Source organism: Schistocerca piceifrons, chromosome 8, assembly GCF_021461385.2.
Source record: "Schistocerca piceifrons isolate TAMUIC-IGC-003096 chromosome 8, iqSchPice1.1, whole genome shotgun sequence".
NCBI lineage: Eukaryota > Metazoa > Arthropoda > Insecta > Orthoptera > Acrididae > Schistocerca > Schistocerca piceifrons.
This window is the reverse complement of record NC_060145.1, coordinates 268,586,642-268,600,506: the sequence shown is the minus strand read 5'-3', so window position 1 is coordinate 268,600,506 and position 13,865 is coordinate 268,586,642. Positions and strand designations below refer to the sequence as shown.

The following is a 13,865-nucleotide window of genomic DNA, read 5'->3' as shown; positions in this document are numbered from 1 at the left end:
AGGTTTATGACCAGATGACTTAAAATATTTTAAATCTTATTTAACTACATAGTGTCCTTGCACTTTCAGACAAAATCACCAAATTTCATAAAGTTATTTTGATACTTAAATAATAAGAAATGAAATGTATAACCATTTTGGGTCATATGGACCCAAACAGAAAAGCAGGATTAATTTTTTTCAAACATATGACTTATGAGCACCCCTCATATTTGAGGTATCAAGCAATCAAGAAGCACATAAACAAGGTCAAAAATGTTGCTAAGCTATCAGACAGTCTCCTGCTTCAAAGAACAATTTCTCTGTTAATAGAAAGAAAATGAAATCCACTGACAATGCTGTAACTACAATGAAATATGGCTTGGTAAAATAAGAAAAAATTGTGTTTGCTCAAGTTGGAGCCCATCCAAAAACAACATATTTGTAAGTAAACATAGGCACTTCAACCTCCAGAAGAAAACCCCTTCTTTAGTGCTAACTGATGCAGAAAAAAAACCACACACACACACACATGCAGAGCTACATTTCTATACTTTCTATGTGCCACACACAGCTCCCTTCATGCCTGTGCCAGAGCGAGTTCACCATGCCACATTTCTATCCATCTTCCGGCTATCTCACTCTCTCATCCATCAGCTATCTTTGTCACCACCCTTGTGCCCCTCCCCCTTCCCCCACCTCTTTTCTCCTCTCACGCATTCCACCAGAAACAATGCCTCACTGCAGTCAAGCTGCATTATCAGTGCAATGTACAAGGTGCATTCAAGTTCTAAGGCCTCCGATTTTTTTTCTAATTAACTACTCACCCGAAATCAATGAAACTGGTGTTACTTCTCGATGTAATCGCCCTGCAGATGTACACATTTTTCACAACACTGACGCCATGATTCCATGGAAGCAGCGAAGGCTTCTTTAGGAGTCTGTTTTGACCACTGGAAAATCGCTGAGGCAATAGCAGCACGGCTGGTGAATGTGCGGCCATGGAGAGTGTCTTTCATTGTTGGAAAAAGGCAAAAGTCACTAGGAGCCAGGTCAGGTGAGTAGGGAGCATGAGGAATTGCTTCAAAGTTGTTATCATGAAGAAACAGTTGCGTAACGTTAGCTCGATGTGCGGGTGCGTTGTCTTGGTGAAGCAGCACACACGCAGCCCTTCCCGGACGTTTTTGTTGCAGTGCAGGAAGGAATTTGTTCTTCAAAACATTTTCGTAGGATGCACCTGTTACCGTAGTGCCCTTTGGAACGCAATGGGTAAGGATTACGCCCTCGCTGTCCTAGAACATGGACACCATCATTTTTTCAGCATTGGCGGTTACCCGAAATGTTTTTGGTGGCGGTGAATCTGTGTGCTTCCATTGAGCTGACTGGCGCTTTGTTTTGGGATTGAAAAATGGCATCCATATCTCATCCATTGTCACAACCGATGAAAAGAAAGTCCCATTCATGCTGTCATTGCGCATCAACATTTCTTGGCAACATGCCACACAGGCAGCCATGTGGTCATCCGTCAGCATTCATGGCACCCACCTGGATGACACTTTTCGCATTTTCAGGTCGTCATGCAGGATTGTGTGCACAGAATCCTCAGAAATGCCAACTCTGGAGGCGATCTGTTCAACAGTCATTCGGCAATCCCCCAAAACAATTCTCTGCACTTTCTCGATCATTTCGTCAGACCGGTTTGTGTGAGCCCGAGGTTGTTTCGGTTTGTTGTCACACGATGTTCTGCCTTCATTAAACTGTCGCACCCACGAACACACTTTTGACACATCCATAACTCCATCACCACATGTCTCCTTCAACTGTCGATGAATTTCAATTGGTTTCACACCATGCAAATTCAGAAAACAAATGATTGCACGCTGTTCAAGTAAGGAAAACGTCGCCATTTTAAGTATTTAAAACAGTTCTCATTCTCGCCGCTGGCTGTAAAATTCGATCTGCTGTATGGTGCTGCCATCTCTGGGATGTATTGACAATGAACACGACCTCATTTTAAAACAATGCGCATGTTTCTATCTCTTTCCAGTCTGGAGAAAAAAAATTGGAGGCCTTAGAACTTGAATGCACCTCGTAGTCTGTGTGTGTGTCAGAGAGAGAGAGAGAGAGAGAGAGAGAGAGAGAGAGAGAGAGAGAGAGAGAGAGTTTTCTGATTTAGTTAACTCCAACGGAAGATATTGGTTGAAAGTTTCCCATCTTTTTCATGTGATTTTTGACTGCTCACCCCTTAACTAAACAGTGAGTTGTTACCTTTACTCCTTCCACTTTTTGTATTTCTCCCAGGACTTCCCTTCACCACATTTACAATGAGGAGCAGAAACATACAGAAGTTAAGGAAATGTGCAAGCTTTTGGAGCCAGTGGCTCCTTGTTTTGGCAGAAGGGTTGAATGAGAAGGACGATGGATAAAGGAAAAGGACTGGTGACATTTAGAAAATTGAGAGAGTTATGGAAAAATCACCCAGAACCCTGAGTCAGGAAAGACTTACAGGCTGGTATGAGAAAGAGTGTCTTAGGTTAAAACAGAAATAATAGTGACCTTAGGAATGCAAACATTTCTAAAAGCTTCTGTTTAGGTACTATCAATGAGAAGAGTAGTTAATAAGAATTTTCATTTATGAGGCACATTTTTAAATTTATTTTGAATTGGTGGGGATACTTGGCTTCATGCTTTATGTTAGATAATAGTTTGCTGGATTCTTTTACACTAGAATACCACTGCTGTACTGTGTCTTCTATTCTAACGGTGAAATCACATTTTGGTTGAAACTTATTTTTATTTTCAACAGCAGAAACTATTGCAAAGTAAATGTACTGGGAAGTGAATGTACGAATACCAATATCATTGAAATGATCTCTGCAAGATGAACATTTGTCCACTTTACACAATATTCTCACTGTTCACTTCTGATGAATACATACTGTATTTGCTGGAGGTGCACTGCACCAGAAAATACTTCCATGGGACAACAAAAAATTAAAATATACAAAATGGACCAACACCCTTGCCTTTACATCAATTGAGTGAGAGATAGACTACTTCCACAACAGAGAAACTTGGTGAACTGGGCTTCTTGATTAGTTTTTCTATGTGTTGACTATTTTCCCTTGTTATCCAACTGGACATCAAAGAAACATTACTTATGGTGTATCATTTAATATATGGACATTAGTGTCTATTTCTGGTGTTTGCAGATCAATTTTTGCATGTTTAGAATTACACATTGCGAGTCATTATGGGACTAGCACTTGAGAGCTAAGTTTCAGTATGGATCTCTGAGTCACATGCTTATGCTACCAACAAACATTACAGTTGGACATTTTTTTAAAATCACTGGATGACTGATTGTAAAGATTAAGTAAAAGAGTGTACTCAGTACTGTCCCATGTGGTCCAATGTATATTTTTGTTTCCTTTTCTGCTGTCAGTTCCATGTATGTGACAGTCTACAAATACAGCCTTCTGCTTTCTACATTGAAGGTAATACTTCTTGATGCTAGAAGGATGCCTTTGATAACACAATATTTTACTGTTTCCAAATAGAATTTTGTGCTCCTTGCAATCAATGGCTTTGGCAAAATCACAGAGCATCCTAACAGGATACTTTTTCTTGTTTATCTCTACCCGGACTTTGTATGTTAGTTACTATATGACTTCCTCCATAGAGAATTCTTCACAGAAACCAAAGAGAGAAGCAATTAACAAGTTATGCTCAGAAACATGAGTCAATATTCTAGAACAATCCCTCAAAAACTTTTGAAAACACCAAGAGAAGTGAAGAGGGCTCTACTTAAAGGTGATTCACTTTTCTGCAGTTTTTTATGTAGGTTTAGTACAGCATCTTTAAGAATGCCAAAAAGATATGTCCTGAATCATTGACTGATTATTACAAAAATAATGTAACGTAGTCCACTCAAGTCAACTGAAACTATTTCAATTTCCAAATGATCATAGACTAGTTAGATGCACAATGAAATTACATAAAAAGCTGGATAGAAAATATATCATCAGGCAGAAAATGGGAAATGTAGATTATGAAAATTTACAATAAAAATAGGGAGATATATTAGACTACATTAAATGACAACTCCATCATCTTGGAAAATGCAGTTTATTGGCCTATCTTCCTTTTCACTATGGGTGTGTTCTTTTGCTCCTTGCTCTCATTGGCATGTGTTCCCTTATTTATCTTGCCCAAACCACCCCCTCCCCTCCCTGAGGGCAGCACTAATAATTCTAAAAGCTAGTGTACTGTTATCACCTTTACTTTTGTATGTGTCTATCAGCAGTACTACAAATATTGCCTCTTTAAGTAGTGGCCATCAGTTTTGTCTCATAATTTAAAAGATAATAGAGACATATGTGATATTATTTAACAGAGTTACTTAGGCACATAGCAAAAGAGTTGGCAAGTAGCAAGAAGGTTAAACAAAAGAAAATCTCAAATGTAACAAGGTACCTATTAAAGAGGTGACAAGAATTACACACAAGTGATAATACTGACATAGAATATGGAGAATTAAATTTAAAAAAATTGTATAGTATCTTCAAGATGGTATGAAAAGGTGTAAGGCAACTTTGATTAGAGGACCAACTGAAAACATTTAGAGAATTAAAACTAAAAACAGAAAACTATTTTGGATAGACATCATGTTCAAAGAGTTAATGTGGGAAATGTCACAGAAGCCACCAACAGAGGGAAATCTGAACAAGAATTTGAAGATTTCTGTAAATGTTTTTAAAGCTCAAGAGGTAATCAAGGGACAAAGGCAATTAGTAATTAAAGTGAAATGTAGAAAACTATTGGAGATATCATGAGATGAAGGTGCCTCAAGAGGATGGTGTTTCACTAGAAATGATTAAAGCTGAAGGCAAAGTGATACAAAAGGAGTTTATAAAATTATGTACACAATGTTGTTGGAGGTACACAATTACCCCAAAACTGATCAGTGCTGTTATGGTTTCCATCAGATTTCATAATTATAATAGGAAATTCAGAAGATGGAATAGTCAGATGAGGATATTCCATATAATGAAACATATTGTCAATAGACCTAGGGGATGTCTTCACACCCATAAATTGAAAAAAAAAAACAAAAAACAAATACATTTCAAAGCAGTATACTTGAATCACCTTCAGTTTGCTGATGGCACTGCACTATTTTCCTCTGCTTCAGTCAAACAAGTACAACTAATGGAAGAGCATAGTAGCGAAAGAAGGAATCAAACTTGATTTGAAGATCGTAATAATGTATAATCAACCCATCAGAAAGAAAACTGAACAAATTTAACAACTAAGTCACATAATCAGTTCAAAAGTTATTATATTTATTGTTTTAGTACATTAGAAATAAAGTGTTGAAAACTAACAGAATGACCCCAGTAAGATGACAAATGACTTATGATGATGATGATGATGATGATGATGGTGTAGAGTTTTTATAGTGTATTTGTCTCTAATTTAAATTATTCTTCATTTGGAATAATACAAATCATTTTGTTAACAGTATCCTGTAATGTTCTGGGGAGCAAAACTATTTGATCCTGTGAAACTAAAGGAATTGGAGACAGCCTATGAATTCTTGAATACATTTCTTGAGGGACAGCAGTGGGTAGCTGGTACATCAATGACCATTGCTGATTATGCAATTTTGACATCAGTTAGTACTGCAGATGTAAGTACTGTTTGTGAAAACATTGTGAATAATACTATGTGTTATAGATTTTATCATTTAAATGAATTCTTTTATAATCACAGCGATTGTAAACTAAGGTGAAATCTAAATACTGACAGGTTGCTAAAGAAACTACATGCCATAACATGTATTGCACTGCTCTTACACATACAATAGTGTTAACATTTCACATAATACACTCAGCTATCTCATATGGATGATAAGCCACTTCTCCTACAAACATCTACCATTACTATATCAAACAATGGAAAAACCAGGATGGAATGTAACAATATTATGAAAAGGTTAATTGCTACTCACCATATACTGGAGCTGCTGAGTCACAGATAAGCACAACAAAAATACTGTCACTTAATGACCTTTCAACCAACAAGGCCTTTGTCAAAAACAGACAAAAAACACACATACACATAAATGCAGACACAACTCTCACACACATCACCAGAGTCTCTGGCAGCTGAAGCCAGACTTATGAGTGCAGACAACAGTATGTGTGCGCAGATGTCTTGATCAACTGGTTGTGACTGTATATTGTTTGTGTTTGGCATACCAGTATTTAAGTCATATGGACAGATATGACAGCTTCAAAATCACATTATGAGCATGTGAGCCACAGCACGTTTTTCCTGACAGATAACACAGCATCGACCCAAAGGAAAAGCACCTGTATCCATGAAGACATCATGTATCTAGACTGACTATCTTGCTTTCCAAACTTACATCCAATTAAACATTCATGGGACACTCTAGGTTAAAGGATTTCAACCCACACACCCTAGCAAGTATGATTCTGGTCTCCAGCTGATGCTTGTCAAGCAATGGCCAATGGGATGCATTACTCATACTGAGTTGTCTGGTCTGTAGTAATATGAGTCACTGTGCAAGTTGAATTGCTATGTGAAGGCATCACACAACATCTATTGATGTCCTTTATGCCTCTTCTTTAGTAAAAGGATTCGTACATGATAAGTACCACCCTTAATTTGCCTGCTTAGCTGGGTGGTTACATGCTTGCCTCCCATGCATTGGGCCCAGGTTCAATTCCCAGCCAGGTCGGAGATTTTCTCCATTCAGGGACTGGGTGTTGTGTTGTCCTCATCATCAATTAATCCTCATCATTGGCCGCAAGTCACCCATTGTGGTGCCGACTGAAATAAGACTTACACTTGACAGCCGAACCTAACTGGGACATACTGGCCAACAATGCCATGCAATCATTTCATTTCAGTACCACCCTTGGGCTATGGCAATGCATGCAGTTTCAATATTGCTGTATCATGTGCCACAATGCTTTGAAGGCAACTTTCAGTGCACACTCTATTACTGCTGTTCTTGCAAACGTGATCTTCAGATGAATAATACTATGACTAGTGCCAGAACAGCTGCTTGTGTACCTCTGATCAAGCCGTTATTACTCCTGTTTTGTCAGCATACCTCTAGTAGATAAATGCAGAGGGAGCTGAAGAAAATTTTTATTTTGTGACACTTCTGTTGAATATACTGCTCTTAGAACAGTTGCTGGAGCACACTATATAAATTCCACTATATTCCCTTGATGGTTAATCAGCAGCAACCATCTAAGTATGTCAACGAGTTGCCTCAGATAAATACTATCAAATCCACAAAAAGTGATCTAGTGTCAGACCCAAGAACCGTACATTCAGTATTCATAGTTTCCATCCCAAAACCTCATTCTTTGAATTTGTAAGGAGGTTTTCTTGATACTCACTGTACATTCTTCTAACATCTCTCAGCTGCAATTTGTCAATATTTCTGTTCTCTCACACTATTCAAACATGTCTGTGACTATTTGCCCCATCCTACATTGTATATGTTTGAGGTCACCTTTTAATCTGAACTAAAGTAGATACTGCACACTTGAGCAGTATTCTGTATAAGGCATATAACTGTTCTATAATAAACCTTGTTTATAGACAAACTGTTCTTTTTTCAGTATCTTACAAGTAATCCCACGTCTAACAAAAACTAAATTTATTTACTGGTTTTGATAATACCTTTATATATTGCTATTCCCAGCTACTTTTATAATATGTCAGACTAAATGACATTCATTAATCACATAATATAAGGCTGCTACAATTTTTATATTTTGTAAACTGCAGAAGTTTACATTTCTCCACATTTATAGATAGATGGCAGCTTTTACATCCAGCTGATATTTTCTCAAGAAATAACTGTACAATGCCACAACTCTTATTAAATGATTCATCCTTACAGACAACCAATCATCTGCAAGGAGTCTGGGACTGCAAGTATTATTACCTGAACAGGACTGTCCTGTTACAAATCCCTGAACCACACCAGATATTACTTCTGTGTTGGTGGATGGCTCTCCATCCAGCACTATGCATTATGTTTCATTTATTAGGCACTTGCGTGGTGTTGCATCACAAGCTCTGAGAGAGCAGAAATAACAAACCCACCTTCATACCTCTATCCTTAGCACTTAAGGCATCAAGCGTGAAGAATGCAAACTGGCTTTACGTGATTTATGTTTACAGAATCAGTAGAGGTTTTGACAGTGATCATCACTATTTTCATATTGGCCGTTATGTCTGTACTCAGAGTATGATATGTAATACTGGTACAGATAAAGATGACTGGTAATGGAGGATTGTTATGTGGATCATTGGTGCTAGTATTTTTGTAGCTATGCATGATCTAAGCTCTTCTTCTGTATCTGAGGACAGTTTGCAACATACCTGGTCAAAAATCAGCTTGTAATTCCTTGGTGGCAGCAGTCATGGTGAGAAATTGGCTGTAATTATGGTTGGGTACAGCACTGTCTGTATCCAATAATGTGATCAACACACACACATTTGGTTCTACCAGTTTTACTTCCATATATGTCAGACCCTTCACTAAAATAATTATGGCCAGTCTGTGTCTTAATTATGCAGGTAGATCTAGTTTACAAAGCATGCACATACAGCACATTCTAATAACACATCAATAGTCACTATGCATTATAACCTAACCAACCAACAGCAGTCTCACTCCAATGAACAATACATGCAGCACTTTTATATTACAGTTAATCAGCAGTCATTGTTTATTATCCCTGTCACTGTCTGTCTTCTTATTCATAACAACATGTCATTGCATCATTACCTTATTGCTGTTGTGACTGACACAGATTCCACTCTCAGAACAGACTGACTTTAAAAATGGCTTCAGGTCCAGTGCTTATATAGCTTTGCAAAAATGGCTACTAAAGTTTCACATTGTTAAATAAACAATTTCAATAATACAATTAGAAATTAATTGAGTAGTGCAGAAAAATTGGTTTTGGTGTGAACTTTATGTTACAATAAGAGTTTCGACTGAAGTAAGCCTTGATGATGAAAACTGCAAAAATAGCTAACTAAACAACACCACCCACAAAAGTGTAAGTTATCTGGAAACTAATCAAATGTTGATGTTTCTACCATGTTATGGAAATTGGCTAAATGAATAGCCATACCGTAGGTGCAACCACAATGGAGGGGTATCTGTTGAGAGGTCAGACAAATGTGTGGTTCCTGAAGAGGGGCAGCAGCCTTTTCAGTAGTTGCAGGGGCAACAGTCTGGATGATTGACTGATCTGGCCTTGTAACAGTAACCAAAACAGCCTTGCTGTGCTGGTACTGCGAACGGTTGAAAGCAAGGGGAAACTACAGCCATAATTTTTCCCGAGGGCATGCAGCTTTACTGTGTGGTTAATGATGATGGCGTCCTCTTGGGTAAAATATTCTGGAGGTAAAATAGTCCCCCATTCGGATCTCCGGGCAGGGACTACTCAGGAGGATGTCGTTATCAGGAGAAAGAAAACTGGCGTTCTACGGATCGGAGCGTGGAATGTCAGATCCCTTAATCGGGCAGGTAGGTTAGAAAATTTAAAAAGGGAAATGGATAGGTTAAAACTAGATATAGTGGGAATTAGTGAAGTTTGGTGGCAGGAGGAACAAGACTTTTGGTCAGGCAAATACAGGGTTATAAATAAAAAGTCAAATAGAGGTAATGCAGGAGTAGGTTTAATAATGAATAAAAAAATAGGAATGCGGGTAAGCTACTACAAACAGCATAATGAACACATTATTGTGGCCAAGATAGACACAAAACCCACCCCTACTACAGTAGTACAAGTTTATATGCCAACTAGCTCTGCATATGATGAAGAAATTGAAGAAATGTATGACGAAAAAAAAGAAATTATTCAGATAGTGAAGGGAGACGAAAATTTAATAGTCATGGGTGACTGGAATTCGGTAGTAGGGAAAGGGGGAGAAGGAAACATAGTAGGTGAATATGGGTTGGGGCTAAGAAATGAAAGAGGAAGCCGCCTGGTAGAATTTTGCACAGAGCACCACTTAATCATCGCCAACACTTGGTTCAAGAAAGGACGGGTATACACTCGCACACACACACATATCCATCCACACATATACAGACACCTGTATATGTGTGGATGGATATGTGTGTGTGCGAGTGTATACCCGTCCTTTTTTCCCCCTAAGGTAAGTCTTTCCGCTCCCGGGATTGGAATGACTCCTTACCCTCTCCCTTAAAACCCACATCCTTTCATCTTTCCCTCTCCTTCCCTCTTTCCTGACGAAGCAACCGTTGGTTGCGAAAGGTAGAATTTTGTGTGTATGTTTGTGTTTGTTTGTGTGTCTATCAACGTGCCAGTGCTTTCGTTTGGTAAGTCACATCATCTTTGTTTTTAGATATATCTTTATAGTTTCAGTATTTTTAAAGAAATATTACGTCTATAATAATTAATGTTAATATAATGAAGATCCATATTGTTAAAGTGGCAACCAAAGAGGAAATTCAGAATGCTGCTAAGAGTCCTGAGTTTTCAGTTGCCGGACTGTCTGGATTTTGTATGGGTACCAGTGTAAAATAGACCAGAAAACTTTCTGTACTGTTGACCATTGGATGGACAACCTCCTGACACTGCTTGAACACTAGTAGTGCCTGCAGCACCTACTGTATGATCAGTTACAGCAACAGCAGCCTTGTCCATAACTTCCACTGGGATAGAGTGCCTTCCTCTACACTACGCTCACCTGTGTTCTCAAATTTCATTATTGTCTGGTTTAAACCCAATAATGAAATCATGTTTCTCTTCATACATTTCATTTGGTGATCTTTCTCAATCTAGTAATGCAACTACTGCTGTTCACATAAAATACACACATCAAAAAAAGTTTTGTGTTGCCTTGGTTCTGAGAGGTCCGCAACCTGTACAGAAAATTGGATTCAAGATCAACATAAACTTCATTTCTGCCCTTTTTATTGCTCATGAAAACCACACATTGCATGTTATACTACCATACAGTGAGACCTTCAGAGGTGGTGGTCCAGACTGCTGTACACACTGGTACCTGTAATACCCAGCAGCACGTCCTCTTGCGTTGATGCATGCCTGTATTCGTCATGGCATACTATCCACAAGTTCATCAAGGCAATGTTGGTCCAGATTGTCCCACTCCTCAATGGCAATTCAGCATAGATCCCTCAAAGTGGTTGGTGGGTCATGTTGTTCCATAAACAGCCCTTTTCAATCCATCCCAGGCATGTTCGATAGGGTTCAAGTCTGAAGAACATGCTGGCTACTCTAGTCGAGTGATGTTGTTATCCTGAAGGAAGTCATTCTTAAGATGTACACAATGGGGGTGTGAATTGTCATCCATGAAGACAAATGCCATGGCAATATGCTGCTGATATGAATGCATTGTTGGTTGGAGTATGGCATTTATGTGTCGTACAGCCATTACGGTGCCTTCCATGACCACCAGCGGCATACGTCGGTCCCACATAATGCCATCCCAAAACAAGAGGGAACCTTGACCTTGCTGCACTCTCTGGACAGCATGTCTAAGGCGTTCAGCCTGAGCAGGTTGCCTCCAAACGTGTCTTCGATGATTGCCTGGTTCAAGGCATATGTGACACTCATGGGTGAAGAGAACATCATGCCAATCCTGAGTGGTCCATTCAGCATGGTTGCAAAGATGGACCTTGCCGTGGACATAGGGAGTGAAGTTGTGCATCATGCAGCCTATTTCGCACAGTTTGAGTCGTAACTTGATGTCCTGTGGCTGCACGAAAAGTGTTATTCACCGTGGTAGCATTGCTGTCGCGGTTCATTCAAGCCATAATCCATAGGTAGTGGTCATCCACTGCAGTAGTAGCTCTTGGGTGGCCTGAGCAAGGCATGTCATCGATAGTACCTGTCTCTATGTATCATCTCCACGTCCGAACAACATCGCTTTGATTCACTATGAGATAACTGAACACTTCCCTTGTTGAGCGCATTTCGTTGCACAAAGTAACAGTGCAGACATGATCAAACCACAGTATTGACTATCTAGGCATGGTTGAACTACAGACAACAGGAGCCGTGTACTTCCTTCCTGGTGGAATGACTGGAACTGATCAGCTGTCAGACCCCCTCCGTCTAATAGCCGCTGCTCATGCATGGTTGTTTACATCTTTGGGTGGTTTTAGTGACATCTCTGGACAGTCAAAGGGACTGTGTCTGTGATACAATATCGACAGTCAATGTCTACCTTCAGGAGTTCTGGGAACCAGGGTGATGCAAAACTTTTTGATGTGTGTAGTTTCACTAACAGTGCACAGTCCCTCTTCTCATCAGCCATGTTGTTCACTCACACTATGGCTTGTCAACTGAGAGTATAGATGTCATACTGTCATACAGACAGTGCACAGTGCCAGATCTGCAGTTGGTTCCACTCGAACACAGTAGATGTCTACCTAATTTCATTGTCATATGATAATTACAGCCCACACCGGACCTATGTGAGCAGTTGCACTTTAATTATAGTCATCCCATATTTTCTTTGATAATTTTCTGTCTTTCTTTTTATTTGACCATATGACTTTTTTAGGTATCAGTGCAAACACATCATTAACTAGGTTTTCAAGTCTCTGGAACAGCAATTTAATGTTTCATTAGGTACCATTTCTTCAATTTTCTGTCCACAGTCAATCTCAGACTGTGCAGTGCTGAGTGCAACTAGTTTTCCCTTTGTAACAACTCTTCTGTGGAACTCATAATTTGATTGCTGTATATTTCACTGCTGATTGCTCATAGCCTTTGTGTGTAGTTCCATAATTAGTGCACTGTAATCTGCTAACTTTGAATAGCTACACTTAATTTGTAAATTCCTGCTATCTATGTTTGTGATAATGGTTTCAGATAGGGATCACCAGTTGTTGGAAGTAGCTCATAAGTGTTTACTAAATTCAAGGAACTCTCCCTTTTGTCCTTCTGTCCTCTACATGTACACTAAAATCATCTCAGAATGCTACTGTTGGCATGAGAAGTGCCAGGTTACATAAACAATATTCTGTTTGTGCAATAATGTTTTCAAATTTTCTATGTGCCAAATGGTATACAGAAATAATAATTATATTTAGTCTAAAAACTGTAAAGCAGTCTGTTCAAAACATAAATCTGAGCAGAAATTTTTGAAATTTAGTTTATTGCTCATTAGTATATCTGCAAGGTATCCTTTTTTAGTTATACAAATGCATTAACTAATTAATTTGAGTTTACTGTTTACAGGCTGTTGGTTTTAACATCAAGAAATATCCTAATGTTGATGCATGGTTCAAACGAGCAAAGACAGCAGTGAAGTCATATGAAGAAAATTATCGTCAACACGTTATGCTATTTAAGAAACAATATGATGATGTCACTGGCAAGAAGTAGCTTGGTGGAAACTGTTCATCGAATCACTAACATATCATCTACAATCATTCAGCTTTTGCATCATATTTTTCATTTTATTTAAATATCACTGTTACATAGCTAACATTCTTACTGAAAGCAAATATATTGAGAAACAGCTGCAATGTGTGTTTCATTTATGTAATTAACTGTCTTATTAAACAATAAATTATTTTGCAATGTAAATGCAATTAGATGTAAATAAATGTATAGTGTATATACATGTTACTGAGATACAGTAGTTAAATGTTACTTACAATACAAGCCTGAAAGGAAGCAAAGTGGGTGGATACAACAGCAACAGATCAATTTTGATGTATTGGATGTGTAGGTTAATTTATAAAATGGTGATGGCAGACAGAGAAGGGAGGAAGAGAGCTCTGAATCAAGAGAGCAACCACATACAAACATGAG

The 13,865-nt window shown here is 38.6% G+C and overlaps 1 protein-coding gene across 1 annotated transcript in view; it reads left to right on the top strand.

Moving 5' to 3' along the window:
• LOC124712036 (glutathione S-transferase 1-1-like) overlaps window positions 1–13,444 on the top strand; it is a 60,234-nt gene extending 46,790 nt beyond the window's left edge. Inside the window, exons 4-5 of the mRNA XM_047242327.1 lie at window positions 5,504–5,671; window positions 13,287–13,444. Coding sequence (XP_047098283.1) covers window positions 5,504–5,671; window positions 13,287–13,433 — 315 coding nt within the window. The 3' untranslated portion in view covers window positions 13,434–13,444. The remainder of the gene's footprint in view (window positions 1–5,503; window positions 5,672–13,286) is intronic.
• The last annotated feature ends 421 nt before the right edge of the window (window positions 13,445–13,865 follow it).